Source organism: Thamnophis sirtalis, unplaced genomic scaffold, assembly GCF_051295495.1.
Source record: "Thamnophis sirtalis isolate CommonGarterSnake01/CBP01778 unplaced genomic scaffold, rThaSir2_p1.2 scaffold_2, whole genome shotgun sequence".
Taxonomy (NCBI): Eukaryota; Metazoa; Chordata; class Lepidosauria; order Squamata; family Natricidae; genus Thamnophis; species Thamnophis sirtalis.
The window spans coordinates 35422408-35449703 of record NW_028261382.1 but is presented as its reverse complement, the minus strand read 5'-3'; the positions used below and the strand labels follow the sequence as shown (position 1 = coordinate 35449703).

Sequence of the window (27296 nt, the reverse complement as noted above, 5' to 3'; positions counted from 1 at the left end):
GTTCCCCAGGAGCCGCACCGAGAAGGGAGGGTGATGCACACACTCACAAACCCTCTGGTTCTCCCACGGGCGGTTCTTCTCGCCCAGCCGGTGCAAGGCTGAAGCTGGCGCGCTTAAGAGTGCTGTGGGAACGGGCGGCGGGCAGCGCTGGGTTGGGCCAAGCGGAGGGAGAGGGGAGGAGTTCTGGGTAGGGTTAGGGGGTCCTAGGGCAGCCCCCCCTTCCCAAAGTGTTCAGGTCAGTTCCAATCCAGTTGGCAGCCCCGGCCTTTAGGTGCCCCATTGCCCAAAGGAAAGGCTCTAGATTCGTTTTGTTGCTCCAGTTTCTCTCTCTCTCCTTCTCTTTCTTTCGTTTTCTCATTCTCTCCCTCTCCCTCCTTCCTCTCCATTTCTCTCATTCTCTTTCTCTCTCCCTCCTTCTTTCAATCTTCTCCTGTTCTTATGAAGACCCAAAAACTGTACCCAGATGACACACTGTTAAAGATTAATGATGTAAGAGAGGTGATGGGAAAATAAAATGTAAAAATTTTTTAAAAAAATCTTCTCCCTTTCTTTCGTTTTCTCATTCTGTCTTTCTTAATTGCTCACCCTCTTAATCTCTCATTCTCTCTCTCTCCATTTCTCTCTCATTCTCTCCCTCTCTCTTTCTCTTAATTGTCTCCCTCTCAATCCCTTTCTTTCATTTTCTCATTCTGTCTTTCTTAATTGCTCACCCTCTTAATCTCTCATTCTCTCTCTCTCCATTTCTCTCTCATTCTCTCTCTCTTTCTCTTAATTGCCTCCCTCTCAATCCCTTTCTTTTTCTCATTCTTTCTTCATCGCTCTCCGTTACTCTCTCGTTCTCTCTCCCCCCTCCCTTCTTCTTCATTTCTCTCTCATTCTCTCTCTCCCCTCTCTTTCTCTAAATCTGTCTCTCTCATTTTCTCTCGTTCTTTCCCTCTTAATCTCTCCCTCTCTCCCTCCCTCCCTCTCCATTTCTCTCTCATTTTGTTTCCCTCTCCCCTCTTTCTCTCAATCTCTCATTCCCTCTCCCCCATCTCTCTCTCCCCTCTCTCTTTCCCTCCCTCACCCTCTCCCCCCTCCCTCTCTCTCCTGCCTCCTCTGTCTGTCCGTCTCTCTCACACACACATGCACACACACGCACACTCACACACACACACACACACACACACACGGAAACGTTCTGCAAACGCAAAGCTCTGCCATCCCCCACTCCACAAGGACCCTGGCATCAACCCGGCTGGCGCGCCCTGCAACAGCAAAAAGTTTGGCTTGCCAACTCGGGGCGCCCCCTCCTCCCTGCGCCCCCTTACCTAGTTGCGGACCCGGACGAGGGTCTGTTCGCGGGGAGGGAGGGAAGGAAGGCTGCTACCAGATCGGCGGCTCCCAGCCCGGCTCCATGGCCAGGGAGAGGAGGAAACGTCCCTTAAACTTAGAAGCGGAGGCGCTCTTGGTTCTCCTCTGCGCCCCGAGCGGGGTATCCCGAGGCATCTCCCCGTTCAGAAGACCCTCCCTGCGCCCCGGGGCCCCCGAGGTTGTCTGCAGGCAACCTGGAAGCGACGGAGCGCCATCTTTACCCCTCCTCCTTTCTCTCTCTCTCTCTCTCTCTCTTTCTAACGCTACTTTCTCTCTCTCTCTCCTTTCCCGCGAATTATTTCGGTTGGGGCTCCTGCAAATTAGCGCGGCGGGTTTGCATCGCGCCGCCTCCGGCTCCTCCTTCTCAGTTTGCATCCGAGCCCTGCCCCCCCCCCCCCCACTCTCTCCCTCTTCCCCACTCCTCCCCAGCCCAGCTTTCGGGGACCGGGCTTTCCCGCGCGCGGAAGCGGGGTGGAGCCTCCCTAGCCAGGGGCAGTATACCTCGGAGTCACACAAAACACGCCCATGCAAGCGTCCCAGTGGCTGGGGAACGAGAGACCGCGAACGGTTCAGCCTCGTTGGTTTTTGAAGATCTGCTGGCAATGGGATTCCCTTATGCCACCACCAGGCTTGATATGTTGGGCTCGGACAAACTCGGACTACGCCGATTAAGGTCTGCGGATCCAGTTCTGCAGAGGAATGATTGAGTCTGGTCTCTGCACCTCCATAACCGTCTGGTTTGGCTCTGCAACCCAACAAGACAGACACGGACTTCAGAGGAGAATCAGAACTGCAGAAAAAACAATGGCTACCAACCTGCCTTCCATTGAGGACCTGTAACACTGCACGAGTCAAAAAGAGGGCTGTGAAAATATCTGCAGACCCCTCGCATCCTGGACATCAATTGTACTAACCTATTCAGCAACCCACCCTTGGTGGAAGGGACCTTAGAGGTCTTCTAGTCCAGCCCCATGCTGAAGCAGGAGACCTCGTCCCATTGGAGACAAAGCGTTGTCCAATCTCTCTTTATAACCCCCACCCCCCGTGTTCTTAACAGAACAGAATAACAGAGTTGGAGAAGGGACCTTGGAGGTCCTCTAGTCCAGCCCCATGCTGAAGCAGGAGACCCCGTCCCATTTCAGACAAAGGGTTGTCCAATCTCTCTTTATAAACCTCCCGTGTTCTTAACAGAACAGAATAACAGAGTTGGAGAAGGGACCTTGGAGGTCCTCTAGTCCAGCCCCATGCTGAAGCAGGAGACCCCATCCCATTTCAGACAAAGGGTTGTCCAATCTCTCTTTATAAACTCCCCCCCCCCCTGTGTTCTTAACAGAACAGAATAACAGAGTTGGAGAAGGGACTTGGAGGTCCTCTAGTCCAGCCCCCTGCTGAAGCAGGAGACCCCGTCCCATTTCAGACAAATGGCTGTCCAATCTCTTCTTCAAAACCTCTAGGGGAAGGAGCATTCACAACTTCTGGAGAACCAGCCACAGGATTACAAGGTTGGAGAAGGGACCTTGGAGGTCTTCTAGTCCAGCCCCCTGCTCAAGCAGGGGACCCCGTCCCATTTGAGACAAAGGGTTGTCCAATCTCCTTTTATAAATCACCCTTGTTCTTAATAGAACAGAATAGCAGAGTTGGAGAAGGGACCTTGGAGGTCCTCTAGCCCAGCCCCCTGCTCAAGCAGGAGACCCCGTCCCATTTCAGATAAATGACAGTCTAGATCAGTGTTGGCAAACCATTTTGGCACTCAGTGCGTGCATGCACATGCACATGGAAGAACAGACCCCAGTGCGCATGGGCATGCCAGGGAAGATGATCTTCTGGTTCCCAGGGCATGCATGCGCATTAGCCAGCTGGCCAGCACACCGAAACCCGGAAGAGGAAGGGGCGACGGCTCGCGTGCCAGGGGAGACGCCTCTGCGTGCCACAGATTCACCATCACTGGTTTAGATTCTTCTTTAAAAACGGTTCCACCACAAAACCGCGATGCCCTTATCCGCGCCGACATAAGGGCGGAGGCAAATCCGCGGCGTCCGAAGCGCTAATAAAAAAACGACCCTACCGCCGCGACAACAGCGCGGTGACAGAAGGGCGTTCTACATGCTTCGTTCTTTGCCTCCAAAGGTAGCCCTCCTCCTCCAGCTGACAGCGGCAGCGGGCACGGGGCAAAGCGGGCTGCCCAGCAGCAGCAGCCCGCGGGAAGGGTCCAGCACAGCCGCGGGGGGCATCAGGAAGCGGAGGAGGACGTGGCAGCGGCGGCGGCTGAGGCTCTCCCGGGCCGGCGAAGCGGGCTTGCCCGGCAGAGGCAGGCTGCCCTCTTCTTCCTCAACAACATCTCCTTGGACGGGCGGCCTGCGCCGCCGGCGCCTCCCCCGGAGGAAGAGGCAGGGCGGGCGGCGGCGGCTGAGGCTCTCCCGGGGCCGGCGAAGCGGGCTTGCCCGGTGGCGGCGGCCGCCCATCCAAGGAGATGTTGTTGAGGAAGAAGAGGGCAGCCTGCCTCTGCCGGGCAAGCCCGCTTCGCCGGCCCCGGGAGAGCCTCAGCCGCTGCCGCTGCTGCGTCCTCCTCCGCCGCCAGCGTCGGCGGCCCTGCTCGGGCCCCCCGCGGGCTTCCTGCTGCCCTCCGCGGCTGAGCTGGACCCTTCCCGCGGGCTGCTGCTGCTGGGCAGCCCGCTTTGCCCCGTGCCCGCTGCCGCTGTCAGCTGGAGGAGGAGGGCTACCTTTGGAGGCAAAGAACGAAGCATGTAGAACGCCCTTCTGTCACCGCGCTGTTGTCCCCGCGGTGATGACGCGCGATGATGACGTCGCGACTTTAGTGACGCGATTTAATCTCCGCTATTTTGCGTAGCGCGGTTTTGTCGTGCCACGTTAAAAACTTCCAGTTCATGACATTTACAAAAAACTCCCTGTTGAGTTTTTGGATTTAACGGTTCCAAAGCGGGAAGCAAACTCTGGCACGGCTTCTGCTGGCTGGCCTGGAAAAAAAAAATATTTTCACCAGCCTATTTCTTTTTTTTTTTTCCTTTTTCGGAAGGCAGCTTTTCCAAGGCTTGAACTCTGCTGTGAGTCATGAGGGAGCGATGGGGAACCGTGACACAGTGATACAGAAATGCAGTGCCTCTTTCTCCTTCTCTCCCTTCCTCCCCTTCGTGTCTCTGGCAGAGGCAGGTGGCCAATTCAACAGGTTTTATTTCCTCCCCCCTGGGAGGGAGCACCTTACTTTTGACTGGACCAGTGGAACTGCCTGCCTCCAGAAATTGTGGGTGCTCCATCACTGGAGGTTTTTAAGAAAAGACTGGACAGCCATGGGTTAAGAATGGAATATGGCTGTGATGGCTAATATTTCTGTCGCTGCACACCAGGGGTGGGTTCCTGCCAGTTCTAAGCTCTTCTATAGAAGAGGATCCACAAATCTACCGTGCCGTTTAGAACTGGTTCCATCTCCCCCCACCCATCCGCATATCATCAAGATGAAGAGCGAGAGGCAGAATTCTGGGAGTTGAAGTCCACAAGTCTTAAAGCTGTTAAGTTTGAACACTCCTGGGTTATTTTTTTTTAAAGGATTAGGGGTGCAAGGGTCTTGTAACTTGACAGCTTTAAGACTTGCACACTTCAATGCCAGAGTTCCTGAGCCAACATGACTGGAGGAGGAATTCTGGGAGTTGAAGTCCACAAGTCTTAAAGCTGTCAAGTTTGAACACCCCTGGGGCTTTTTTTTCTAAAGGGTTAGGGCTTCAAGGTTCTTGTAACTTGAGAGCTTTAAGACTTGCGTGCTTCAAATGCAAGAGTTTCTGAGCCAACATTTTGGTTGCTAAGCAAGCGCGTTGTTAAGTGAGTTTCACCACATTTTACAAGTTGGCCACGCCCAGTCACATGGCTTGCAAGCCACTCCCACTCAGTCACATGGCCGGCAAGCCACTCCCACAAAGCAGGCCACACCTACAGAAGAGGTTCTAAGAAAATTTGAAACCCACTACTGCTGCACATGAGTGCATGACCCCCCGCACTCCCCTGTCCCCTCCACTCCGCATGTGCATGCATCTCCCACATGTGCCCCGCACACGTATGGCAGAGACCCGAAAGCCAGCTGGCCAGCAGGAGGCGCACGCATGGTGGAGCAGAGAGGGCTCTGCGCACCACCTTTGGAATGCATGCCATAGTTCGCCATCATGGGTATACAGTCTCCTGCTGGAGGTTGGGCTAGAAGACCTCTAAGGTCCCTTCTAGCCCTAGAATTCTATTATTCTTGAGGATAGAGATTCGTTCTCCGAGCTTGTGGGTTGGTTTCTGAATGTTCTATTCCCAGGCTAGGTCACATCTTCAGCAAAATTCACGAGGTGTCGGTGGGAGGTCAGGGCTGACACGGGCACTCCCCAGATTCTGTGGAATATTAGTTACTATTTTCAGCGGAGGTGAGCCGCCTGTGGCCTTAGAGCCCCAGTCTGTCCTTGGACTCATTTTATGCAGCCCTTAGTAATGTCTGGGACATTTTTTGCTGTCCTTTCTTTACGATCAAATTGCAAGAAATGATTTAGCTTTCAAAGAAATCAGTCTTCATCACAAGCGTTGCCGTTTGCATTTCTAGAACCTAGAGGAGAGAGAAAAGTGATGGGATGGATGGATGGATGGATGGATGGATGGATGGATGGATGGAGAAAGGGGAGGGACAAGGCAGGAAGGAGATAAGCAAGGAAAGGTTACAGGAGGAAGAAAGGAAAGAAAGGAAGGAATCAAGGGAAGGGGAGGTGGAAAGGGAGGAAGGGTGGGAGAAAAGAAGAAAGGAAAGAAAGGAAGGAATCAAGGGAAGGGAAGTGGAAGGGGAGGAAGGGAGGGAAGAGAGGGAGGAAGGAAAAGAAGGAAGGAATCAAGGAAAGGAAAAGGAAGGGAAGGCAGAAGGGGAAAGGACAGGAAGAGTGGAGAGGGAGGGAGGGAGAAGGGAAGAAGAGAGGAAGGAAGGAAAGAAGGAAGGAAAGGAATCAAGGAAAGGAAAAGGAAGGGAAGGCTGGAAGTTTTTAAGAAGATGTTGGATAACCATTTGTCTGAAATGGTGTAGGGTTTCCTGCCTAGGCAGGGGGTTGGACTAGAAGAGAGGAGAGGGAGGGAGAGAGGAAGGAAGGAAGGAAGGAAGGAAGGAAGGAAGGAAGGAAGGAAGGAAGGAAGGAAGGAAGGAAGGAAAGAAGGAGAGGGGAAAGAAGGGCAAGTGCATGGTACAATATGTTCCATCCCAACTGCGCCTCTTTCAAGTAAGTTCTGCAATTGGTTCTTCAGATGCATGTTTAATGTGTCAGTTAAACAAACTAAAAACCGTACACAATTAGGGCTTGGATTTCCACCATTTTCAGTCCATTCATTTTTTAAAATTTTTTAAAAAACAAACAAACTCTGGACCGAAACAAAATGAAACAAATGTAAATGTGACATTTCTCACACGCTACACGCACCCCCAATGTGGGCACTCGGCAAAATGATTTGCCGTCTCACCGTGCCGGTTTGGGACTTTGGCAAAGAACGGAAAACAGCTTTTAAACATGACACAAGGGAGAAATGTCCCGTCACTCTGGACTTGGATTAGACAAGAAACGGAGTTAGAGACAAGAAAATGATACACAGACAAAACTCAGCTTCAGGGTGGAGCCAAATCAGTTTTCACCATGGATCAGCCCTTTTGTGGAAACCAAACTAGTTTCATTGCAGGGTTAAATCAGCCCTTTTGAAGACCTGAATCCTCAATTATAAATATGGTTAGAATTATTTGGTTGTATTATTGTTCTTATTACTATTGGTACTGTATTTTTCGGAGTATAAGATGCACATTAGTTTTTGGGGAGGAAAATAGGGGTGGGAAAGCATTCTGCCTCTGCCTACCAGCATCCATGGGATTCATCTGGCTAGCGTCCTGTCAGCGTGTGAGAGAGTTGAGGGCTGTTTGGAAACAAACAGTATTTGCTGTGTGAACAACAAGGAAAGAGACAGCAAGGAGCTAGGGGGTGGCTTGTTTTGTACTAAAGCTTCAGGCTGGGCTGATATCTAAAACTAGAACTGAAAGTGAAACTTCTCTGCTGAATTACCACGTTGGAAAACCTGCTTTTTGGTATTGTATATTTACTTCATGTGTTATATTATATATAAAGAGAAGTTAATACCACTTTATAAGGCCTTGGGAAGGCCACACTTGGAATACGGCATCCAGTTATTTATTTATTATCTATCTATCTATCTATCTATCTATCTATCTATCTATCTATCTATCTATCTATCTATCTATCATCTATCTATCTATCTATCTATCTATTTATTAGACTTATATACCGCTTCATAGGGCTTTCAGCCCTCTCTAAGCGGTTTACAATTTTTTTTTAGCAAATTGAGTCAGCAACTTGCCCCCACAGTCCGGGTCCTCATTTCACCCACCTCGGAAGGATGGAAGGCTGAGTCAACCTTGAGCCAGTGAGATTTGAACCGCTGAGCTGCAGATCACAGTCAGCTAAAGTGGCCTGCAGTACTGCACCCTAACCACTGTGCCACCTCGGCTCTTGGTCATCACGATGTAAAAAAGATGTGGAGACTCTAAAAAGAGGGCAGAGAAGAGCAACAAAGAGGATTAGGGGACTGGAGACTAAAATATATGAAGAACAGTTGCTGGAACTGGGTATGTCTAGTTTAATGAAAAGAAGGACCAGGGGAGACATGATAGCAGCCTTCCAATATCTCTGGGGCTGCCCCAAAGAAGAGGGAGTCAAGCTATTCTCCAAAGCACCTGAGGGCAGGAGAAGAAGCAATGGATGGAAACTAATCAAGGTGAGAAGGAACTTAGAACTGAAGAGAAATATCCTGACAGTTAGAACAATTAACCTGTGGAACAGCTTGCCACCAGAAGTTGTGAATGCTCCAACACTGGAAGTTTTTAAGAAGATGTTGGATATCCATTTGTCTGAAATGGTATAGGGTTTCCTGCCTAGGCAGGGGGTTGGACTAGAAGACCTCCAAGGTCCCTTCCAACTCTGTTATTCTAGTCTCTTCTGAATCCTGCTGAATCACTTACTTCTGTGTGCTTTCTGAATGTGATCGCTGCTGCAAAATCTGACACGTCCTTGCAGCAAATAGCGAATAGGCAGATCAGCTTCAGCACATTATTGCAGTCTGATTCAGCAGGAGCGGCTGATTGGTGGATGGATTGGCCTCCCAGAATACCCCCCATCAGCTGTTCCAGGCTGCAGGGATTGCCAGAGACCTTCTCCATGCCTCGCATTCGTTTTTGGCTACCTTTGATGTATAAGACGCACACAAATTTTCACCCTCTTTTACAGGGGAAAAAGTGTGTCTTATACTCTGAAAAATACGGTAAGTCTAACTGTCCTTGAATTCTGTTGACCTTATTTAACTTCAAGCAGATGCTAACCATTAGTTGAGAAGATTCTTAATTGCAAAAGTGGTTGAGCAATAACCACTCACTGGACCTTCACATGTCCATCCAATCTTTCACATCTGGCAGGAGGAATGTCCATCACAGTGAATGGCAACGTTTTGTCACGCACCCAAATGTTCACCCACTTTTAGTGGGGGGGGAGGGGGAGTGTGTCTTATACTCCGAAAAATACAGTACATGTGTTATTTTTTGTTTCTTTCCTTTTTGTAAAATGGTACGCTCGGACAATATACTGTATTCAAAATACTTATATATAAATTAAAAAAACTTGAATATATATATATATAATAAGAAGAGCCAAATATTATTACTGGAGGGCTGGAGTGGCTCTTTTGCAGAGCCAAATTCAACTGTATTGCAAAGCCCCATCACCCGAAATATTTTCAGTGCATCTCGCCGCCTTTAAATATTCCCTCGGCGAGCCAAGTAGTTGGAAACGACTTCACAAACTCGTTTCCACGATGCATTTGAGGAACAAGGTGCCTTCTTTCAAATAAGTGTATTTCGGGGACTGTAATTTGGCCAACGGAACGAATCTGGCAAAGCCGCTGGGCTCATTCAGGTCCGTCTCTGGCCTCTGGAAGGAGGCAGAGGTTGGATCCGGCTGGAGATGTGTTGTCAGATTGTCCCCGTGGTCTTGGCTGAGCAAGATGAAGGTGATCTGCAAAGAGAGAGGTGGGGGGGAAGAGGGAGAGAGAGACAGAAGAAGTTAAGTGAGCTTCTGGGATGGGAAGGAAAGTTCTCGGCATCTTCAAAGAACTGGTTGGTAGGTCAAAGAAGCAGAGATTCCTCTGGTATCTCAAGGTCAGCAGAGGGAGGAATTCTTGGGGTTGAACAGATGGTGAGGAGGACAACATAGCTCAAGGCCTATGCGTTGGAAAGGCTTCCTGGAAAGAACGAAAGGATGTGGTGGGGGAGCCCAGCCAAGCAGCCTCCTTGCTTTGCCCCCCCCCCCACCTGGATACGGTCCACTCCAAGGGATGTTGTTATCTCACAAAGCTTCTGTGAAGTTGACAAGGAAGACATTGTACTTTAAGCCTGGGCTCCAAAATTCAAGAGCTCTCTCTCTCTCCCCCCTCTCTCTCATCTCTCTCTCTCTCTCTCTCGCTCTCTCGCTAGCTAGCTAGCTAGCTAGCTATCGCTCTCTCTTTATCATTTATCATCTCTATTTCTTCACTATTTCTATCCCCGCATCATGTCTTTCTCTGTCTCTATCACTTGATATTTCTTTCTATGTCCTCTCTCTCCCTCCCTCCCTCTCTGATATCTGTCTGTCTGTCTGTCTGTCTGCCTGCCTGCCTGCCTATCTATCTGTCTGTCTGTCGTTCTCTATCTCTTTATCATTTATCATCTCTCTCTCTTAACTATTTCTACCCCTGTATCATGTCTTTCTCTGTCTCTATCACTCTATATTTCTGTCTATGTCCTCTCTCCCTCCTCCCCCCCTCTCTCTTCCTCTCTCTCTCTCTCCATCTGTTATAACTAACTCCTCCATGTTAGAGAGGGAGGGAGGGAGGGAGGGAGGGAGGGAGGGAGGGAGGGAGGGAGGGAGAGAGAGAGAGAGAGAGAGAGAGAGAGAGAGAGAGAGAGAGAGAGAGAGAGAGAGAGAGAGAGTCAAAGAGAGGCCAGTAAAACAGAGCAAGAAGTCACCCCTTCTTTACAGCAAAGGGCTGGAGAAGAAGAATCAGGAAACACACACACACACTCCTGAAAAAACCCCATTTTTACAAAGGTGTTGCCCTTGAGAAAGTCCTCATGACGCTCATCCCACCTGGACCAGTTGTGATGACCAAGGCTCCGTTATGGTCCTTCATGGAAATGGAAGGAAAGAACTTTTGTGAAAGAGTGGTGAGATTCATTAAGGAAAGATTGGACCCCCGATTGTTTGGAATGGCAGGTAGAGGGTCTCCTGCCTTAAGCAGGGGGTTGGACTAGAAGACCTCGCAGGTCCCTTCCAGTCCTATGATTTTATGATTTAAGGGATTTCATGAACACCTAATAGTCTAAAGAAAAGAAGAATTAGGAAGGGCATAAGAGCAGTATTTGAGGGGCTGCCACAAAGAAGAGAATTCTTTGGAGAATTATTCTCCAAAGCACCTGAGGGCAGGAGAAGAAGTGATGGGTGGAAACTAATCAAGGAGAGAAGCAACTTAGAATAAAGGAGAAATTTCCAGAGAGTGAGAACAATTAATCAGGAGAAACAGAAGTTGCGGATGCTCCGATTCTGGAAATTTTTAAGAAGAGTCTAGACAATCACTTGTCTGAAATGGTAAAGGTTCTCCTGCTTGAGCAGGGGGCTGGACTAGAAGACCTCTAAGGTCTCTTCCAGCTCTGTCATTCTATTCTATTCTATTCTATTTCATTCAATTCCTCTATTCTATTCTATTCCATTCCAATTCTATTCTATTCTATTCCTCTATTCTATTCTATTCTATTCTATTCCATTCCATTCCTCTATTCTATTCTATTCCATTCCTCTATTATATTCTGTTCTATTCTATTCTATTCTATTCCATTCCATTCCATTCTACCAATTAAGGAAAATAGTTGTAATTCAGGGTTTTTATGATGAATTTAAACTGTTCTCTGGTTTGAATTTCCACCCCCTTCCAAAGGTTGATTAGTTCTGACGGATGTAGTTACATCAGATATTCTGGAAAAGAAGACTGTCCCTTTTTTTGTCAGATCTACCCCACCCTAGTGAATCCGGGCTCTCCAAAGTCACACCCACAAAGTTGTGCTACTCCCCTGCTGCCGATGTTCCTTGCGTTGTTGTGATCCGCTTCTGTTTTATTTATTTTATCTTGTATTTGGTTTTTTGGTGTTGTTTTTTTTAACGTCTGTGTCAAGCTAGCCAAGGAGCGGAAGAATAAAGCCAAAACATTTTGCCTTTGATTTGTCATTGAGGATTTCCAGGAATTTTGCCAAGTTCTGGGGCTGTTTGAAGACTTGGCGTCCACAGGAGACGCTTCTATGAAAAAAATCCCAGCCGTTTTGAGGTTTATTTTCTTTGCAATTAGATTGCTTAAAAAAAAAAAAACTAGGCCTTGCAATGCATTTTTATTTGTTTCCCCTTATGTGTTACCTTACATTTTTTTGGCCTCTCGTTATAAATCAAGAAAGGGAATAATGAACAATAATGTAGTTATTCTCTGGCTCCTCTTGAGCCACTTCTGGCTTCATCCATCTAAGCGTGAAGAGATATTTTCTTCATTTTCCCCTCCTAAGCCTGGCTATGGCAAATCTAGGCAGCAGACTAAAAAGCAGAGACATCACCCTGCCAACAAAAGTGTGCATAGTCAAGGATTGTGGTTTTCCCAGTTGCAATGGATGGCTGTGAAGGTTGGACCACATGGAAGGCTGAGAGCCAAAGAAGGGAGGCCTTTGAACTCTAGTGCTGGAGAAGACTCCTGCATTGAGTCCCTTGGACTGCAAGGCCATCCAACTGGTCAGTCCTAGAGGAGATCAACCCTGACTGCTCTTTAGAAGGCCAGATCCTGGAGAGGAAACTCAAAGACTTTGGCCACCTGATGAGAAGGGGGGACTCCTTGGAAAAGAGCCTCATGCTGGGAACGATGGAGGGCAGAAGAAGAAGGGGATGACAGAGAAGAAAGAGAGACAGAGAGAAACAGGCAGAGAGAGAGAGACAAAGAAAGAGACAGAGAAACAGACAGACAGAGAAGAGAGACAGACAGACAGACACAGAGAGAGAAGAGAGAGAGAGAAACAGACAGACAGACAGAGGCAGAAAGAAGGACAGAAAGAGAAACAGGAAACAGGCACAGAGAGAGAGAGAGAGAGAGAGAAGATAAATAGGATGGATAGTGAGTGAGTGAATGAGTGAGTAACTGGGTAGGTAGATGTTTGTGTGTGTGTGAGAGAGAGAGAAAGCTACACACACATACACACACATATATATTAGATGAGATAACCTCCTGTGAGTCCCTTGGACTGCAAGGCCATCCAACCGGTCAGTCCTGAAGGTCAACGCTGACTGCTCTTTAGAAGGCCAGATCCTGAAGAAGAAACTCAAAGACTTTGGCCACCTGATGAGAAGGGGGGACTCCTTGGAGAAGAGCCTCATGCTGTGAAAGATGAAGGGCAGAAGAAGAAGGGGACGGCAGAGAAGGAGGTGGCTGGATGGAGTCACAGTTGGCATGAGCTTCAATGGACTCCAGAGGATGGTAGAGGACAGGAAGGCCTGGAGGAACGTTGTCCATGGGGTTGCGATGGGTCGGACACAACTTCGCAACTAATGATAACAACCTTTGAGCAACGGCTGGCTTCATCCATCTATGTGTAAAGCAGTATTTTCTTCATTTCCCCCACCTAAGCCTGGCTTGACTGCCTTCAGCTGATCCATGGAGGTGTATGCTAAAACCCAGCTAGTCCGTGCACTCAGAATAGAATACAGAATAACAAAGTTGGAAGGGACCTTGGCGGTCACCTAATCCAACTTAGACCTTATGCCATTTCAGATAAATGGTTGTCCAGTCTTTTTTTCCCTTCAGGGATGGAGGGCCCAGAACCTCTGGAGGCAAATCATTCCACTGACTGGATCTCTAGGTTGGATTTCTCTTTATTGAACTTCCACCTATTACTTCCTGTCCTGTCCTCAGGTGTTTCGGAGAATAGCTTGTTTAAGATGAGTACAGTAGAGTAGAGTAGAGTAGAGTAGAGTAGAGTAGAGTAGAGTAGAGTAGAGTAGAGTAGAATAGAATAGAATAGAATAGAATAGAATAGAATAGAATAGAATAGAATAGAATAGAATAGGGAATTCTTTATTGGCCAAGTGTGATTGGACACACAGGTATTTGTCTTTTGTGCATATGCTTCAGTCTCTTTCTCTCTCTCTTTCGCTCTCTCTTCTCTCTCTTCTCTCTCCTTCCCTCCTTCCCTTCCCCCCTGTCTTCCCACATTGCCAGTGGTCTTCAAACTCCTTCTTCCGTTCTCAGCAGGGGCAGCCTCTGTTCCCACGGGAAAGAAGATCACCTAGCCAAAACAATCCTCACTATCTATTCGCTCCTCCTCTCCACCCACCCACCTTAAGAATGTGGCGAGCCTGGAAACCACCTTACCTAGTAAAGAGAAAGAGAAAGAAATAAATGAGCGTAATAGAGAGTTAAATAACATAGCTACACATATGTCAAATTCGGGCTCAAGAATAAAATAGAAAAAGAATGGAATAGGGATGGGATGGGATAGCAGAGCAGAGCAGAACAGAACAGAATAGAAATTAGGAATAGACTAGACTAGAATAAGGAATAGAATAAGGAACAGAATATAGAATAGAATAGAATAGAATAGAATAGAATAGAACAGAAATGAGGAATGGAATGGAATAGAATAAGAATGGAATAGGATGGCAGAGTAGAGCAGAACAGAAATTGGGAATGGAATGGAATGGAATGGAATAGAATAGAATAGAACAGAATAGTAGAGGGGAGTGGAATGGAATGGAATCCTTTCTTCCTTGGTACAGCTTCCCTTCATGATGGCAACCACCGCCCTCCGTTACCTTGTGCGTGAAAGGCCAGGGCAACAGTGAGTCATAGTCCCCTTTGAGAAGCACGATGAAGAGCGAGATGTGGGTTCCCCTGCCTCGGCCTTCTCCATTCAGGTAGATCCTCATGCACAGTTTGTAACCGTATCGGGAAGTGTAAAATGCTGAAAAGAAGGAGAACTTGGAAGTTAAGAAACCCTTTCATATGGGGAGGGGGAGGGGAGGAGGAAGCAAAGGAGAGAGATAAGGAGGGAGGAAGAAAGGGGAATTGGAGGGGAAGAAGGAGGAGGAAGCAAGGGACGGAAAGAAGGAGGGAGGGAGGGAGGAAGGGTAATTGGAGGGGAATGGGAGAAAGAAGGAATGATGGGGAATTGGTGGGGGGGAAGGGAAGAGGAAGGAAAAAATAAAGGGAAGGAGGGAGGGTAGATGGATGGATGGAGAATTGGAGAGGAAGGGATGGAGGGGAAAGAGAGGGGAAGGGAGGGGAAGGGGAAAAGGAAGGGAGGGCAAAAGGAAGGAATGGGAATTGGAGGGGAAGGTAGGGAGGGAGGAAGAAGGAGAATTGAAAGGGAGGGAGGGAGGGAGGGAAGGAAGGAAGGAAGGAAGGAAGGAAGGAAGGAAGGAAGGAAGGAAGGAAGGAAGGAACATTTTTTCACCCTCAAATAAAGGCTCAAAAAAGATTGAGCATCTTGAAGGAACAACAGAGAGAGATGCCCAACATCCTCTTCACTTTTCCAGCCTGGCTGGTCCTAATTCTGACCCCCATTTCTGACCCACCCTTCCTCCGACCTGGCTGCCTCAACATGCACAGGATCGTGACTCCCTCCAAGCGCTAAAGCCCTTCGAACGGTTGGAGAGGCTTCCTGTGAGGTGAGAGGCTCACCCGGCGACTGGAAGCTGTGGACCTTGCCACAGATGGCTTCGTAGCATTTCTGATGAACGTCCGTGATTTTCCACAGGAAGATGCCGTCATAAGAAGTCTGCTCGGATGAGTGGAGTCTCTGCCCCAGTCTGATGAGAGCAGCGTCTTTCTGCGCCAGGGATCGCTGGAGATCCGCCATCTTTGAGAGGAGAAAAGTTCGTTTTTAAAGGGTTTACCTGGCAGAGATCAAGGGCTGTTTTGTACAGGTAGTCCTCAACTTACGACCCCGATAGGAGTTCCAGAGATGTGGTCATAAAATGAAGTCCTTACATGACCAGATCTAGTTTTATGATCATTTTTACCACAGTCATGAGGTGAATCGCCACAATTGTTAAGCAAACCCAGCTTCCCGAATCAACTTTTGTGTGTCAGAAAGTTGTTGCAAGATTTAGATTTAGATAAATGGCAGAAACTGTGGGATAGAAATATTAAACTGACGATGTCGACTGCATATGAAGAAAATCTGTATAAAATGTTTTATAGGTGCCACTTCGCACTGGCAAAAATGTTTAAAGATAGATCGGCTAACTGTTGGAAGTGTAAGCATGCCACGCCCAGGTTCCTTGCTGTCTCCTTCCTTGTTGCTCACACAACAAATACTGTTTGTTTCCAAACAGCCCTCAACTCTCTCACACGCTGACAGGATGCTAGCCAGATGAATACCATGGATGCTGGTAGACAGAGGCAGAATTTTTTTTCTTATTTTCCTCCCCAAAAATTAATGTGCATCTTATACTCCAGTGTGTCTTATACTCTGAAAAATACGGTAGGTCATTTGTGACTACATAGGGATTCCAGGCTGATCCCTCTTTTGACTCTGCCCCCAGGTTCTGCTACTCCTTCTCCTACCACTCCCCACCGGCTTACCTTCAGCTCTAAGCCACGAATCATATCTTGGTCAAGGCCCCTCTGTCCACGGAAGGCCAGGATTTTCTGCCGAGACATGGCCATCTCCTTGCTCAGCACCGATGTGATGTTCTCAAAGACCTGCAGCTTGGTCTCCAGCCAAGAAACCCTCTTCACTCGTCTCAAGAGGGTGCACCAGCTCACCACCCCCTCCTCCACTGGCGACGCAGAGAAGGACCTCTCCCCCCACTGGATCCTGAATCTTCAGGGTGAGAGGTGACTTCATCCAAAGCTTGGCATCTATCAAAGGTGAGTTGCACAAGCTGCCTCTTGGGGATGGATTGCCCTTCAGGTGTTTGACATACTGGAGCAGCAGAGACAGGTGTCTTCCGGCAGCATTCTTCTCGTGAACTTTTTGATCTCCTGCGTTGCCCTGTTTGGGAAGAAACATGGCGGCCTTGGGCAGGAGAAGGAACTCGGTGCTTTGGTCCTGTTTGACAACTCTCATCCTGGCACCCATCCAAGGGGACCAGCTGGAGTGTCCACACCTTGCCAGAGCTATTGATGCTCACGGTTTCCCAGCCATACCTTGAACAAGCATCCAATTCTGGAAAATCGGCAACCTTCATCCATGGGACAAAGTCCTGAAGGATTCTGTTCAGGAAAGGATAAGCCGAAAGGGAAGGAAAGATGAGAGACGTAGGTGGACGGTGAGAGAAAGAAGGGGACAGATGGACAGATGGTAGGCAACAGATAACAGACAGACACAGAGATAGAAAGTCGTAAAATAGATATTTAAACGTATGCAATTGAAACGCCGAAAATCAGACAAATTTAATGGCGCGACCTGATGCTCTTTCCCAGATGTCGTGGGGTTATCGACAGTGTTTGGATCCATCAACATCCTGCACACCGCTGCCTGACCATAATTGACCAGGACGTATTCACACATTCGGCGATGATCCTGCAAGATACGTTTTGGCCAAAAAAAAAAAAAAATTATCTCTAGAGAAAAGGAATTTGATTTTATTAGCATCGACGAGGAAGGTAGAGATAAAAAAACATGTGCATAAAAAGAAGCCTTCCATCCTTCTGAGGTCAGTAAAAGGAGGACCCAGATTGTTAGGGGCAATAGGCTGACTCGTTAAACTGCTTAGAGAGGGCTGTAAAGCACTGTGAAGCAGTATATAAGTGCTATTGATATTGTTACTGCCTGTCCGTCCCTCCTTCCCTCCCTCCCTCCCTCCTTCCTTCCTTCCTTCCTTCCTTCCTTCCTTCCTTCCTTCCTTCCTTCCCTCCCTCCTTCCTTCTTTCCTTCCTTCCTTCCCTCCCTCCTTTCCTTCCATGGACGCCTGCCATAGACAGATCCGACCAGTTCATCTCCCCGATCCATTCCGTTCTTCCTCGGCATGCAGTTAGCCAGTCCCCAGCCAATATGTCTTCTCCCTTACTTCCAAATTGCTCAGCGGGCCCCTCCAGATGCATCCGGGTATCCCACAATGCACGGTAGGTTCCGGGATCTCCTTGTTCAGGGTGGCCTTGCTAGGACTCTGGAAGCAAACCAGCACAGACATCAAACTTCAGCACAATGAATTCTTGCCATACCGCGATTTTTTTTAGCTATGGCATGTTGGTTTAAAAAACAGGAGTAGGCAGGTGCGCAAAACTGGTGAGGTTGTAAACCTGGGACCTGTCAATCGTCCCGTTGGTACGTGTATCAAAAGAAATTCCTGACACATTATTTAAACAAGAGTATACAGTAAATAGCAATAGCAGTAGACTTATATACCGCTTCATAGGCCTTTCAGGCCTCTCTAAGCGGTTTACAGAGAGTCAGCATATTGCCCCCAACAATCTGGGTCCTCATTTTACCCACCTCGGAAGGATGGAAGGCTGAGTCAACCCTGAGCCGGTGAGATTTGAACCGCTGACCTGCTGATCTAGCAGTAGCCTGCAGTGCTGCTTTTAACCACTGCGCCACCTTGGCTCTTAAATGTACTGATAATTCCACATAGGCACAGAAATAGCAAAGCCAGTTCTGAAGTTTTCACGCAGAAAACCAGCATAGGTAAATGTTGTGACTCAGCAGAAGTTTGCTGTGAGTTGAGTCGGGATGCAAGAATAACAATGCAGCTGGGGCTTGTTAGTGTGGTCTTCTGGAGATAAAAGGACTGATGGTGCCACACCCTGGTTGCAGAAGTCAACGTTCATCGTTCGTTCATGGTTCATTGTTCATCGGTCGTGGTTTGTTTGTGAGAGGCACTTGGAGAAGTGATCTGCTTTCTTTCTGTACACCTGGTTTGGCCGTAAGAGATCTTTGTTTTTGCATTCTGTTATCTTCTTGCTAGAGACTTTATTTATGTTTATTTTTGGACTCGCAGCCAGTGTGAGCCGAGGATGATAAAGTTCTTTCCTTTTAAGTCTGTCTGCCTGTCGTCTTTGAACAAGCGAAGCAGGGGGGTCAGAACAGATAAATATCCCCTTCCCCCCTCATGGACCTCCCCAAAGTTCATTCAACTGCATTTATTTTATTTTGGGAATATTCTAAGCCCCTCGGAGGTTTCCCAGCATTCGACCTTGGGATTTGGGGACTTCCATGGTTGCTTCGTCTCTCTTGCATTCCTCAATTCCCCCCCAACCCTCCCTTGCATACCGACACCTTCTCTCCCACCCAGGGGTGAAATGCTCTGGAGTCTGCTACCGGTTCGCTTCGCGCTCACATGTATGCCATTTGCCCGAATTGGTAGGAAACAAATGGTACCGGTTTGGGCAAACTGGTAGTTCCAACAATCTGCTTTGTGACAATCAGCTGTGCCATGCTGATTGATTGTCACACAGCTGATAATTGGAGCTACCGGTTCACCCAAATCGGTAGCATTTTTTTTACCACCGGTTCGGTTGAACCGGTAGCATTTCACCGCTGTTCCCGTCCCCTCCCTGTTTCTGATGCCTGGTTGCGAGCAGGGGTGTGTAGCGAGTCAGCCATGGCAACACCATTTTGTGAGAGTTCCTCCACTCTCCCCTGTGGAAGTTGCGCAAAATGGTACCGTTGCGAAGTTCAATGGAAAGAAGGATGTACCTTTTCTCCAGCTAGTAAATTGTCTTCCCCGGCAAGTTTGGAATCTTCCTCTTTACAATCCTGGCAAATGGGGTTGCTATTATTTCTGAATGAACAGGAAAAGAAGAAAAAAGAGATTCGAATTGGAATCTTCCCAAATGACAATTGGACAGGGCCAGTTTTAGTTAGATAGGAAGAATCATGTTGGATACTTCATCTTTTCTATCCTTGTTGTGTTCCACCAGCAGCCTGCGCAGCTGGCAGCAGATTCGGACAGTGAGGAGGATGGGGAGGAAGATGGGCCAGTCCTGGAGTCTGGGGAGGGCTCTGTGTCGGAGGCAGAGAGGGGGACAGAGCCGTTAGCCAGTTATCAGCTGCCTTCGGAGTCAGACATCAGTGAGGCAGATGAACAGCTGGAGCCTGTTCCCAGTGTGCGCATGTGCAGAGTGGCCGGACGAAGGGAACAGCTAAAGAACAGGGAACAACTTGGGAGTAAGGCCACAGATGGACGATGAATGGCCCCTCCCAGAGGAAATAAAAGAGGAGCAGGGGAGTGGAGTTTGCAGGAGACAATCAGTTCGCTTCATTGGTTCGTGACTCTCCAAGACTCCTTGCTGGGTTTTGCAGGTATCGTCCTGGCCGCTCTCCAAGCCAAATAAGGTCAGTGACTGTAAATCCTCCATTGGAAGACTTTACTCGATGTGAATGAGTAAAATTCAAATTAATAAAAGGGATTTTTGTTGGGACCAGGAATTTGCTTCATGCTCCTCCAACACAGAGCCCTTCTCAGAGCCTTCCCCAGACTCCAGGACTTCCCCATGTTCCTCCCCAACCCTCCTCACTGTCTGACTCTGCTGCCACCTCCGCTGGCCACCCCTTCCCTCTTTGTTATTCTGTTATCGAAAAGAATTATTTGGAACAATTCTGGAGCCACCTCTTGCTAAGCATTTCCAAGTCTCCAAAAAAAAACAAAAAAACATCCCAGAGCAGTTGGGAAGTCTTAAGGGATCATTTTTCTTTTTGGCTAAAATGGCCTTCCCACAATGGTGGAAAATCAGACAGTGCTTTAGGCAAGGATGAGAGGTGGAAAGACAACAGGTGTTTTTAATTCATCAAGAAAACCTGTTTTGTTTTTTCCCCCTTGCTTTAATCTAGTTTAATCCACTCGACGGGGGTTGCTATGAGAGTAAGGCAGAGAGGAAGCGCAACGAATTGTGTAATCACGTAATACTCATTTCTATGACGTGTGCAGAAACCAAAACAAATCATTGTTTAGCCTTTCCAAAGCCACCCTGAAGTTTTTCCGGATTTGGGTGCAAGAGGTTAAATGGGGGAATCGATAAGATGCTGTAATCCTGGCACAGAACGAAGAGGGGGACATGGAAATATTTTAGTGCAGATCAGAAGTTGGCAAGGGGACGCAATGGCTCAGTGGCTAAGACGCTGAGCTTGTCGATCGGAAAGGTCGGCAGTTCAGCAGTTCGAATCCCTAGCACCGCGCGACGGAGGGAGCTCCCGTTACTTGTCCCAGCTTCTGCCAACCTAGCAGTTCGAAAGCACATTAAAAATGCAAGTAGAAAAATAGAAACCACCTTTGATGGGAAGGGAACAGTGTTCCATGCATCTTCGGCATTGAGTCATGCCAGCCACATGACCACAGAGACATCTTCGGACAACGGTGGCTCTTCAGCTTTGAGACGGAGATGAGCAGTGCCCCTTAGAGTCGGGAATGACTGGCCTTTACCTTTAGAAGTTGGCAGTTGATGCTTTATAGGGGTCCTTCTCTCAAATATCTCTGAATTTTCTCCTCCAACTTTGAGAAAACTGCTAGGAAAATCGCAGAGGAACCAATCTGCCTCGCTTCTTGGTTCTGTTGGCCACCATATGCCCAACCAGACAGAATATGTGGCTGGGAGCAGCTTGAGGGTTTTTGGATAGCAGGAGCCCTTCTACAATTCTTTCCCACCTCAGCTCAAGAACAAGAAAAATGATTAGGGGCTGGAGGCTAAAACATAGGAGAACAGTTGTACGAATTGGGAATGTCTAGTCTAGTGAAAAGAAGGACCAAGGATGACCTCATAACAGAGTTCCAATATTTGAAGGGCTGGCACAAAGACGTTGGCTTGAAACTCAACATTAAGACAACTAAGATTATGGCATACGGCCCTCTCAATTCCTGGCAAATAGATGGGGAAGAAATGGAGGGAGTGACAGATTTTACTTTCCTGGGCTCCAAGATCACTGCAGATGGGGACGGCAGCCAAGAGATTAAAAGATGCTTGCTCCTGTGGAGGGAAGCTATGGCAAATCTAGACAGAGCATCCTAAAAAGCAGAGACATCACCCTGCCAACACAAATGCATAGAGTCAAGGCGATGGTTTTTCCCGGTTGCAACGGATGGCTGTGAAGGTTGGACCATAAGGAAGGCTGAGCGCCAAAGAATGGAGGCCTTTGAACTCTGGTGCTGGAGAAGACTCCTGCATTGAGTCCCTTGGACTGCAAGGCCATCCAACCGGTCAGTCCTAGAGGAGATCAACCCTGACTGCTCTTTAGAAGGCCAGATCCTGAAGGTGAAACTCAAAGACTTTGGCCACCTAATGAGAAGGAAGGACTCCCTGGAGAACAGCCTCATGCTGGGAACGATGGAGGGCAAAAGAAGAAGAAGGGGACGGCAGAGAAGGAGGTGGCTGGATGGAGTCACCGAAGCAGCTGGCGTGAGCTTCAATGGACTCCAGAGGATGGTAGAGGACAAGAAGGCCTGGAGGAACGTTGTCCCTGGGGTCACGATAGGTCAGACGCAACTTCGCAACAAACAACAAAAACACAAAGAATGGGGGGGGGGTTCAACCTATTCTTCACAGCACCTGGAGGCAGGACAAGAAGCAATGGGTGGAAACTAATCAAGGAGAGAAGCAACCTAGAAGTGAGGAGGAATTTCCTGACAGTGGGAACAATTAATCAGTCGAATGTTTTGCCTCCGGAAGTTGTGAATGCTCCAACACTGGAGGTTTTCAAGAAGAGATTGGAGAGCTATTTGTGACAAAATAGTATAGGGCAGTGTTTCTCAACCTTGGAGACTTTAAGTCCTGTGGACTTCAACTCCCAGAATCCCCCAGCCAGCACAGCTGGCTGGGGGATTCTGGGAGTTGAAGTCCACAGGACTTAAAGTCGCCAAGGTTGAGAAACACTGGTATAGGATCTCCTGCTTGAGCAAGGGGTCAGACTAGAAGACCTCCAAGGTAGAACATAATAGAATCACAGAATGGGAAGGGACCTTGGAGGTCTCTTCCCACTCTGTTATTCTGGGGGGGTCTACTTAAGGGGAGCATGCCGTCCAATGCAGCTAAAGTCTGGTGAGTTCCATGGCTTTGATCCCAACCTTCCAATTCTGTCTCTCCAGTTACTTTCCCCCAGCATCCCAGCCCCCTCCCCCTCTGGTCTAGCTGAGGGGGGATAAGGGGAGAGATGACCCTTCTCCATCTAAACAGAGCCAGGGAGTGAAGGACGTTGGAAGGATGCACTTACTCTCTTGCAGGTGGCGGGGCTCCCAATTCTCAGCTGTCAGTCAGGGAGGAAATCCGGTCTCCATCTTTTCAACAGGATATAACCTCCCAGACAGGTAAGCTCTGGATTTTTTTTTTCATTTGCATAATCCCTGTCCCTTTTGACTGCCCCGCGCCTCTCCCCACCTACGGATCTCCACCCGAAGAGGTCTCCTTCTCCTGTCCACCCCTCCATCTCCTTTTTTCCGCTCCACGTCTCTGCCTCTCCTCCCCCCCCCCCCCCCCGGCTTCCCACTTCATTACGTGTCCTGTTCCGAAAGAGACTCACCGTACCATCCAGGTTAGGCAGGCGGTGTAATAGGGCTCCCTGGGGTGGTTTCGCAGGTCTTCCTGCGGGAGAACGGTGCCATGACTGCCAAGGTCTTTCAGCTCCCCGGCATTGGCACAGATGCAAAGCGGGGAGCCCTGTTTGGCTCTGTCCAGAGGGGAGCAGGGCTGGGGAGCCGGAGCACAGCTGCTGCTGCTGTTTCTCTGCCTGCCTGCCATCCGCAGCAGCAGCAGCTCCTGTACGACCAGAGAGAGAGAGAGAGAGAAGGGAGGGGAGAGAAATAAGGGACTTCAGATCAACGCCGCTCTGCCGGCGATGCTCAGCTGGAGACCCCTCCCCAAGGACCGAGCGGTCTCTCTGGCCTGCTGGTGGCGGGGGTGACTTGAAAGGCAGCAGGATTTCATTCCCTCCAAGGCTGAAGGGAGCCCCAGCAGAAAGGTTTGAGGCAGCTGTGACAGGAAGTTACAGAGCCAGCCTTTGAATTCCCCCAAAAACACGGTGATGGTGATGACAAGCGACGCAGTGCGGGGGGGAAGGAGAGACAAGCGAGCGTGAATCAAGGGCCACAACAGCCAGCAAAAACCTGGCAGATTAACAAGAGTTGGAAGGGACCTTGTAGGTCATCTAGTCCAACCCCCTGCTCAGGCAGGCGAACCTACATGACTTCAAACAAATGGTCATCCAACATCATCTTAAAAACCTCCCATGTTTTGTGATCTTTTGCGATCTTTAGTTCCTTGTCCGCCTTCTCCTTCTTCTCCATCTCCTCTTCTTCTTCATCCTCCTTCTCTATCTCCTCCTCTTCTTCCTCCTTTCTCCAATTTCTCCTTCTCTTCTTCTTCATCCCTTCTCTATCTCCTCCTCCTTTCTCCATTTTCTCCTCCTCCTCTTCTTCTTCATCCCCTTCTCTATTTCCTCCTCCTCCTTTCTCCATTTTCTCCTCCTCCTCTTCTTCAGCCCCCTTCTCTATCTCTTCCTCCTCCTTTCTCCATTTTCTCCTTCTCCTCCTCCTCCTCTTCTTCTTCACCCCCTTCTTTATTTTCTCCTCCTCTATTCCTCCTCCTTTCTCCATTTTCTCCTCCTCCTCTTCTTCAGCCCCCTTCTCTATCTCCTCCTCCTCCTCTTCTTCATCCCCCTTCTCTATTTCCTCCTCCTCCTTTCTCCATTTTCTCCTTCTCTTCCTTCTCCTCCTCCCATGTGACTTGAACATCCTTCACCAAGATGCTGCCACTGTGCAATAACCCACTTCATCACCATCGTGAAGTAAACACCTCCTTCAAGTAGAGCTTAAAGTGTGTGTGATACATCCACACAGCTTTCTTGGTCAACGTATGAAAGTCGCCCTTCTTCTAGAATATTTTGCAACTTCTCAGCTGGCCCTCTTGCTCATAGTCTCCCATCCCACAACTAACCCATCCAGTAGCCTAGATATAAACAGAATGACTTGAAGTTGGTATTAGATGAAAAAAAGAATATTTTATGGTATCTCTCTTATGCCATGAGAAGCGTAGTGGTGGGTTGGACTAAGAAAGTCTTCTACTTATACAATACTGCATCCAGTTTTGGTCACCACACTATGAAAAAGATGCTGAGACTGTAGAAAAAGTGCAGAGAAGAGCAACCAGGATGATGAGGCAAGGGGAGGCTAAAACCTACGATGAATGGTTGTAGGAACTGGGCATGGCTAGTCTAGAGAAGAGAAGGACCAGGGGAGACATGATAGCAGTCTTACAATATTTGAGGGGCTGCCACAGAGAGGAGGGGGTCAAGCTATTCTCCAAAGCACCTAAAGGCCAGACAAGGAATAATGGATGGAAACTGAAGAAGGAGAGATTCAACCTAGAAAGAAGATGGAACATTCTGACAGTAAGAACAATCAACCCATGGAACAGAAGTTGCTTTTGGAAGTTGTGGGAGCTTCATCCCTGGAGGCTTTCAAGAAGAGATTGGACTGCCATTTCTCAGAAATGCTGTAGGGCCTCCTGCTTGAATGGGGGGTTGGACTAGATGACCTATAAGGTCCCTTCCAACTCTGTTAAATTTGTTAATCTCAGCGTCCTGTTCCCTGCAAGGGCCCTTTGGGATTTGCAAACCTTAGCAAGAAAACAAATGCCCATATTCTTTTTTTTTTTTTTTTTGCAAACAGCCACTTAAACAGGTTTCCACACCCTGGAAGTCCAAATTTATCCCGCCCCTTAAGGGAGCGAATGACCTTCCTTCCTTTGGCATCATGTAGCACTGTTTGGCCTGAGCAAAATAAACAAATCCCTCTTTCTTAGAGGAACAAGATCCAGCTTCATCCCTGGAAGCTTTCAAGAAAAGATTGGACGGGCCGTTTGTCAGAAACGGTGAAGGGTCTCCTGCTTGGGCGGGGGGGGGGGGGTTGGACTAGATGACGTACAAGGTCCCTTCCGACTCTGTTAATCTGTTAAAGGACCGATGAACCCTGGAAACCAAGTGTTCCCATCTCCAAGGCAAGAAGTGCAACTTGCAACGGCCTCTGTGGCAGGTTTTGTTGCTTGTGAAGAGAAATAAACAACCCAACGCTTTTTGCAAAACTCTCAGTGATCCAGTATCTAAAGTTTTGCAAACTGCACCGGCCTCCGCCTACACGAGGCCGCTTTCTAAATCTTTCGGCTGCAAGATCGGTTGCCTAAATTAGGGGAATCCGAGGTTTTGAGTGCCAGCCACATCCTGGGGGGTGGTGGTGGGGGTTGTTTTTAGCCGACTCTCTGTGCTCGTCGAAGTATGGGCTGGAAGGGATTTACCAGAGGAAATGGGTCAGCTGCGGAAAGTACCGAAAAACTTATTGTTAGTTTCGACTTGTGTTTTTCAGGCCGCAGCTCGACACTTCCGAAAGTTGCTCCTGCTGAAGGCAGCAGTGGCTTTCCTCCTCTGAGGAAGGGCTAATGCACAGAGTCCTTTCTCGGCGATAATTGAGTTTGGAATTCGCCTACGGTCGGACCTAACACAAAATTGTCTGCTACAACATCCTACCTGTCAACATCTACTTCAGCTTCAATCGCAATGATACACGGGCAAACAATCAATACAAACTCAAGGTGTAAACCGCTCCAAATTCCATTGCAGAAAATACGACTTCAGCCACAGAGTGGTCAACACCTGGAATGCTCTACCTGACTCCGTTGTTACATCCACAACCCCCCCACAGCTTCAACCTCAAACTGTCTACTGTGGACCTCACCCCATTCCTAAGAGGTCCATAAAGGGGGTGTGCATAAGCGCATCAGTGTGCCTTTCGTCCCTGTCCTACTGTCCCCATTTATTTGCACTCATTTCCCTTGTTCATGTCCATGTTTATACTTATCCCTGTTATCTCGCACATGTTCGACAAACTAAATAAATGAAAATGAAATGAAACATCAATTTTGAGTTGCTGAGTGAAACGTCGGATCGGTGAGTTTTGGTTCCATCTTATGATTTATTTTTTTTCCTGGCCACCGTGGTGAAGTGAATTGTTGCAATAGTCACACAGTGGAGCAGGGATATCGGGCTTTCCCGTTGAGTTTTCTGGCTAGGAGGTCGTGAAAGCGGACCGTGTGACCTTGGGTCACAGCGATGGTCGTAAGTGCGAACCGTTTGCCAAGCTGGTTTTGATCGCGGGGATGCTACCCCGGCTGCTGAGTGTGAAAAATGCCCGCCTTGTTGAGTGCGACTTTGAACGCGCATGAAATGAACTGTGGTTAAGTCGAGGCGCACCTGTATAAAAAAAAGAACTGGTATTGTATTGCAGATTGTCACAGGAGTGTCGCGGTGGCCTAGAGGTGGACCTCTCGCCTCACAATCCAGAGGCTGTGAGTTCGATCCTGGGTAGAGGCAGATATTTCTCTCTCTCTCTCTGGGCACAATGAGAATAGATCTTGCTGAATGAAACTCCGCAATGGCGACAAGAAGGCATCCGGCCAGTAAAAACTCTGCTAGCTCCGTTCAGTTGCCCAGACTCCACCCCGCAAGGGATTATGGGGTTGTTAAATTAGGATGGTGACGATTGTAGATTGTCACACCCACTTTTCTGAATCGATGGGTTTTTGGCAAATATTTGCCATGTTCTGAGGAGGGTTGTTTTTTCTTTAAAAAAGAAAGTGGGGGTGACTTGTAGATGGGAATTATCTAGCGCTGATGTGTTCTTGAAATTAGAAATTTATCTCCCTCTTTTTATCCTGTGGTGTATGTGTTTGAATGACATCTGGGTCCATTGAAGTCTACAGTGGTTGCGGCGTTGACAGTTTTCAACAAATTATTTTAGCAAATCCTTTTTTAACAAATGCAAAATTGGAAGCGATTTATTACATATAAAAATTTACTCATGCATATATAAACTATGAAGGTTGGGTGA

The 27296-nt window shown here is 48.3% G+C and overlaps 1 protein-coding gene across 1 annotated transcript; it reads right to left on the bottom strand.

Moving 5' to 3' along the window:
- Positions 1 to 8605: 8605 nt before the first annotated feature.
- On the bottom strand, positions 8606 to 23399 carry TRAF1 (TNF receptor associated factor 1). Its single transcript, XM_087704764.1, is given in 10 exon segments — positions 8606 to 9440; positions 14298 to 14446; positions 15166 to 15343; positions 16072 to 16287; positions 16289 to 16483; positions 16639 to 16704; positions 16898 to 17014; positions 17502 to 17600; positions 19130 to 19214; positions 22940 to 23399. Coding segments are annotated over 10 exon segments (1542 nt in total). The 5' UTR covers positions 23158 to 23399; the 3' UTR covers positions 8606 to 9221.
- Between the last annotated feature and the right edge of the window lie 3897 nt (positions 23400 to 27296).